Consider the following 6,528-nt stretch of genomic DNA (forward strand, 5'->3'; position numbering starts at 1 on the left):
ATATACAAATCTGTCAGTTTCGGACAGATTGCATGCTCATTATGTTTTGAGTAGTTAAAACCTCAAATCACCATATTTTTGAATTAAATCAGTGGCATTTGAAAGGTAACTCATTAATTTAACTTCCAGAAGAAAAATCAATGGTTTTGAATGACTATATAGAGAGTTATGGTTGTTTAAAGTAGGGTTTACCTACTGAAAAACTCTCAGATGCACATTCATAATGTTTTGAGTATTTGGGAAGTCAAAACTCAATGTTTTTGAGTGAGACCAATTGGATTACAACCCTAACTCAATAAATAAACTTTTAGAAGAAGATTCATAACATTTGAACATATTATTTTCAAGATATGGACGATTTATGCACATGCACATAATCTGTCAGCACTTAAAAATGCCATTTTTAAGAATCAAACTCACATACAACATGATTTTACCTATTTTCTCCTTAAAACACAGAATTTTCGGAGGTTAGAAGATAGTAGTTTAAAATGCATGAAAAGTGGGTTTTTCCCCCAAAATTTGCAAGAAAAAAAATGGAGATGAAGTTGTTACCTTGATTGTTGATAAGAAGGATGCAATATCTTCAAATCCTTGCTATTTTGATGAAGAAAAGATGAAAATTTCGGCTGGAATGAAGGATGATGAAGATGGTTCTAGGTGACTCTTGAGTTTAGAGAGAGAGAGGGAGAGGAGTTTCAAAATTTGAAAAGATGAGAAATGAAGATTAATGGAAGAATCATGGTATTTATATGTGGATAGATGGAGGGAAAAAGGGGGGGGCGGCCATGGGAGAGCCCAAGCCCACATCAATATATATTTTTTTATAAACTTTAAGCCCAAAATTGCTAAAATGTCATTTTTCTCAATTTTGACATTTTTCTTCAAATTAAAAAAACCCATGTTGGCTAAATTCATTTAAATAAAAAGATTTTATATTTAAAACACTAAAACTTTATGTTTTATATAAATTGGGTATAAATTGGAGCATTTGGCACTATATAGGACGTTTCAGATAGTTACGGGTCGGAACCGGACTTTCTAAGCAACTACCCGAAACTCTAGAAATTTTTCGGCCAATCTAATCTAACTAACTCCTAATCTTATAAATTATCTTYAATAACACTAATATAAACTTAATAAGAGCTAATCTGGAAGCTTAAATTTGACAGTTGTCACAATTGGTGAGTTGGACAAGTAAGAAGAAAAATTCAGTGTCCAGATCAACTGTTGAGGCTAAATATGTTGACGTTGGAAACTGTTGTGCCCAAATCCTTTGGATGAAAAACCAGCTCAACGACTATGATCTTCAACTCTCAAAGATCCCTATCTATTGTGATAGCACTAGTGTCATTGCAATTGCTAACAACCTTGTTCTTCATTCCAAGACCAAACATATTGAGATCAGATATCATTTTATCAGAGATCAAATTATGAATGATTACTGAACTTCACTTCGTACCCACTGAGTACCAACTCGCTGACCTTTTTACAAAGCCTCTTGATGAAACAAGATTTAACATCTTAATTAGCGAACTTGAAATGCTAAATGCTGAGGATTAATTCCTTCATCTCTAAGCAATATTCAATGATACATAAGTGAAATGATTCAGTGTTCTTATTCTATCACTAAACTCTTGAGTAAATGTATCTTTCTCTCGGAGGTATGTATATTTATCTTCTTTTTCTAAAATCTTAAAACCATTACTAAATTTTTTCTTATTCAATGATCAAAATGTTTTAAAAGAGATGTTTTAGTGTCTCCTTCTATTACTGAACTCTTGAGTAAATATATCTCTAAGGTATATCTACTTGTTTTTTCTTAAAACAAAACTATCGTTGAATCTTTCTTTATTCAGTGATTAAAATGTTTTAAAAGGTTAAATGATTCAGTCTTTCTTTATCCTTGATTTTTTTTTTAAAACGTATCTTACTTTTAAGATATGTTTTTCTTTTCTTAACTCAAAACTATCACTGAACTTTCTTATTCAGTGAATCTTTGTTTTAAAAGACTCAAAACCATTACTGAACTCTTTGCTTATTCAGTGATCTTTTAAAAGGAAAATGATAATGAACGGTCATTTTTCTATGACATCATTAATCTTTTTATTTAAATGGACTTCGTTACACGCGCGTCCTTTTGATACACGCGGTCCATTACTATTCCACCCTATCACAGGGTGATGACGTGCAAAGTTTTTCATCATTACACATTTTTTTAAGCGTCATTTTCCCCTCTCTCCTCTTTCTCTCTCATCTCACTTATAAATATAAGAGATATTCTCTCATATTTCTCTTTTCGCTTAAGCATATCTCTCAAGAACTTTGCTCTCAAGATTTTGTGCAAACAAGAACTCCAAAACTTCCTTAACTTCGAACCGGTTTTCTTCTTCCTTCCTAAAGAATACAGGTTTGTAGTCGTTTATTTGTGGTTGTTTTTCCTCTAAGAAACCTTGTTTATTATTTAAAAATGTTCTTCCTTCTTTTAAATAAAACCAAACAGGTTAAAGATCATTCTTCTTCTTGATTTTAACCTAAGTTTCAAAACCCTAAATCTTCTTGAAAAACCCTACTCTTCTTCTATATTTTTCAAAAGAAAGTTTTCTATCAAAACTTTATTCTAAAGTGCCTTTCTAACACTAATTTGTGCATCTTCTTCTTTTCTCTTCTTCTTTTATTTTTACAGAAATGGTTGTACAAAGTGTGAAATCTCATTCAAACCCAACAACCATGTCACTCTGCTCGACATACCTACAAACAAGCTGCAGTTTGCAAATGCTGCCAAGTTTCTAAAAAACTCGGTACTAGAATACACTCTATCCTTTGAACCAATCATGGTCAAGGACCTCCTCCAACAATTCTGGTACACATATGAGGAAAAGGACATTGACAAGGATGGGAACACTGTTGAGAAGATCTTCTTCTCCTTCAACCATGTGACTGTCAGCTTTGGTGTTCCAACCATCAGGGCTGCTCTTCGTCTTCCAAAGACTATGCCCTTTGCCAAGGAACCTAACACTAAACATATCATTAAGATGCTGGATGATATCAGGTACAATTGGTCGCTGAAGAAGGACTCTAATGAGCTGAACAAGTCCTTGACGAAGATAGAGAAAATCTGTATGTCTGTCATCTGGAAATTCCTCTTCTCGCACTTCATTCAGTGCATGAGCAAGACAAGCGGACAAGACCAAGCCTCATATGTAACCCAGAACATTGGCATTTCAGTGATTCGGAATATCAACGTGAACTACGCACAGCTGATCGTCGATGACCTGGTGTTGAAGTTGAACAAGCACCAATGTTAGAAGGTGGTGCCTTATACATGATTTTTCAGTGGGATCCTCTCCATGATCTTCGATGCCAACTACCCTACTGAAGGTAATCTTCCCATCTGCCGGCTTGGGTCTAAAATTCTAGACCACAAGACAAAGCCGACAGACATTGGTCTATTCATCCCAATCATAAAGATAACCAATGGTTCTTCTACCCTTTCTTCTTCTTCTTCTTCTTTCTCCACAGTGGTTAAGACTGGGACAAACCCCCCTCTTCTATCCCAACCACCACCACCTTATCCTCTGAAAAGAGGACACCGTTTGAAGCCCATCTTAGTCCTTCAAAGAATGCTAAGATAGCCAAAAATGGGAAATCAACACCTCTAGATATGACCTCTCAAAAGGTATCAGCTATTAAAAAGAGCCTTACCCCCGAGGCACTCACTGTAACCCCTCCTAGCTCTTCAGTGATCTCTTCAGACACTGTCGTACAAGTGGATAATCTCCCAATCACTCCAATGACCCAAATCGCTAAAAATGTGAATATCAGTATTGCCACTGCTGAACACTCATATTCTTTATCTGCCATCCTCTCCTCTTCTCCCTCCTTGGTCTCCATCACACGCGCTGATGATCCATCTGTGGTTGTCCCCACTGTTGGTGAAGCCATCACCACAGGACCTAGATCGGAGGTGCCTCAGACACTTGTTGTCGATCATCAAGATGGAGCATGTGATATTACCAGTGTCAATCCTATATATGATGTTGAGGACCCCTCAGGTAATCTACTAGCCTCCCCTTCTTTCTTTCCTACTAACTCTGATTTGTCTTATGCTCATTGTTCTCTCCTTTCTACAGGTCCTTTAGAGAATGAACCCACAACCATTGAGACTGATGAAGTCTAAAGCTTCTTCGGCCCGGTATTGCCATTGTTCTCAATAAAATGGAGGAAGTGCACAAAAAAGACCTGACTGACGACCTCTCTTCTATCAAAGCTGAGGTCTGTGAAGTCAAGGAGATGTTGAACACGGTGAATACTGAAGTTCGAGATAACTCTGATGTTTTAGCTGCTCTCTCCAACAAAGCCGAAGAAGTGCTTCAACAAATCTTCCAGCTCCTCCAGCAGCCAGCGCCAGTACCTAAAAAAGCTTTTAGAGAGGTTGACCGTCAGCAACTAGATCGAGTTGCTACTTTCAACATCCTCCAAGATGAAGATCTCTCCACCATCGATCACAGAATTGAAGACCTATCATCTAGTCTTAATGACCTATCCTCTCATCTTGATAATGACAAAGAGGGGGAGAAATATAAAGAGGTAGAGAATATTACTCCTGTGGAAACTACTATTGATGTTGCCGCTGAAGATATCCCTCATGCAGATGCTTTGATCCCCGCCTCTGAGGATGCCATCATCACTTACGCTAACGCTAAAGACGATGATGATGTTGTGATAGCTCCTGGTATTCATGAAGACCATCCCTCTACTTCTGCATTGCAAAATACTAGTAATGAAGATGAAGATGAAGACGATGATGAAAAAGATGAGGACAATGAACCTCATCTCCTTGATGTTGGAAAAGATCTTGGTGACAACGACGATGATGAAGACGACGATGACAATTTCAGCATCCAATTCCATCCAAGACAACCAGCACTGAAGGAATCTTCATCAGGGAAGCTTCAACTTCCAAGGGGAGAGACCCTCAGCTTCAGAGCACCAGCACTCCTCCAAAGATAAGAGCAAGAAAGTGGTTGAATACAATCTCACCGTTATTCTCAGGGTGATCGATCCATCTGAGGTTGCTCAATCCTTTAGGTTCGTACCCATTACCTCATATACTAAACCCGTTCCTCTTCTTCTCTTTGCACCAACAAATCCTTCTGGTCCATCAACACATCTTGCATCCTGTGAAAGCACAGATGAAGGTGAAGCATAAATCCTAATATCAGAAGTTGAAGAAGACTAGAGGAGGATTCAGTTGATAAATCAGCTTGACCAAAGTAGAGTAAAAAACCCCCCTTCGTAACCTCTGGTTGTGGTGAGTTTGATTTCCTCACTGACGTTGAATAAGAAGAGTTCTTCAAGGATGAAGAAGAGCTGAAGCTACATTGAAAATAATTGACAGTCTAGATTTAGCCAAGACTCTAGCTGCCCAAGCTCTAGCCAATGGGAAGCTCAAATAGAAAGATCCTCTTAAGTCTCAGGCCTGTCTATTGTCACAAGCTGGACGAGAACATGAACGGGCATTGACGTTGAAAGACCATGATCTGAATTGGTGCAAGGAAAGGAGCGAGAAAAGGATAAGTCCCCACAAGATCTCAAAATTCACCATCAATGGACGAATGAATGATGGTGGTCTCCTAGTCTCAATGGTCATTTTGCGAGAGAATCAAGATGTTGTCACCGAGTACCCTTCAAACCTCGATCAGTATGGCTTCTACGAGTGGTTGGAGATTCGACAGGCTATTCAAAGATCCAAATGCAAGTACAAGCCTATGATTGAAGATGTCCTAAATAAACTATTCAAGAAGGTGTCCAAGATCATCGAAGTCCCTCCTTTTCCAAAGAAGCCGCCCTCTCGAAGAAAACACCTTTCAGAACCTGAAGAAGGACCATCCCATAAGAACGAGAACGAGACCAAATTCCCTCTGGATGAACTTATGAAGATCGAAAGAAGTCGGATCTCTCAATGCTAAACCTAACACTACCTGCGAAGGGTCCTTACACAGTGCACGTGAAACCTGAGTATGGACTTATGTTCATTGACTATGACGGTGAATACAGGTTTCAGCGATTATTCAAGTTCCATCTCTGCCCGATAGATTACTTAGAGTATCTAAGAAAATAATGATCTATTTGGATATATGATGGAGCAAATGATTAGAAATGAATATCTCAGACGTCCTTTCAGCAACTTAGATTAGATGTCCTTTCAGTCTTTGTAATCTTATTTTCTTTTTTTTTACTTTCAGTGTATAACCTTTATTTATTAGGTCTGCCAGTACTGATTGTAATACTTGTAATAGTTTCTCTTGAAAAATAGTCAATAAAATTGTTAGTTCATTGAAAAAGATCCCTGAAAAAAGTAAATGGACAAGTATTTAAGAGTTCTATTTATGTCTTTCATTTACTGACACCTTTCTAGTCAGTGAATATGCTTTCGGTTTCAGTTATCAATATTGTGTATATTTTATTCTTTCCTTGTAATCCTTCACATCTTAAGTAAATTTTCATAATAAACTGTATCACTGA

General features: G+C 37.5%; 1 protein-coding gene across 1 annotated transcript; it reads left to right on the plus strand.

The window, feature by feature from the left end:
* Positions 1–4,218: 4,218 nt before the first annotated feature.
* On the plus strand, positions 4,219–5,013 carry LOC112503243 (coiled-coil domain-containing protein 1-like). Its single transcript, XM_025107303.1, has one exon. It carries the CDS (start codon positions 4,219–4,221, stop codon positions 5,011–5,013), a length of 795 nt encoding a protein of 264 aa, XP_024963071.1.
* The last annotated feature ends 1,515 nt before the right edge of the window (positions 5,014–6,528 follow it).

The sequence above is a fragment of the Cynara cardunculus genome, unplaced genomic scaffold (genome assembly GCF_001531365.2).
Source record: "Cynara cardunculus var. scolymus isolate 2C unplaced genomic scaffold, CcrdV1 Un_Scaffold_2736, whole genome shotgun sequence".
Classification (NCBI taxonomy): domain Eukaryota; kingdom Viridiplantae; phylum Streptophyta; class Magnoliopsida; order Asterales; family Asteraceae; genus Cynara; species Cynara cardunculus.

Coding starts and splice junctions, on each gene's coding strand:
- LOC112503243 (XM_025107303.1), top strand. CDS start 4,219: ATGGAGGAAGTGCACAAAAAAGACCTGACTGACGACCTCTCTTCTATC.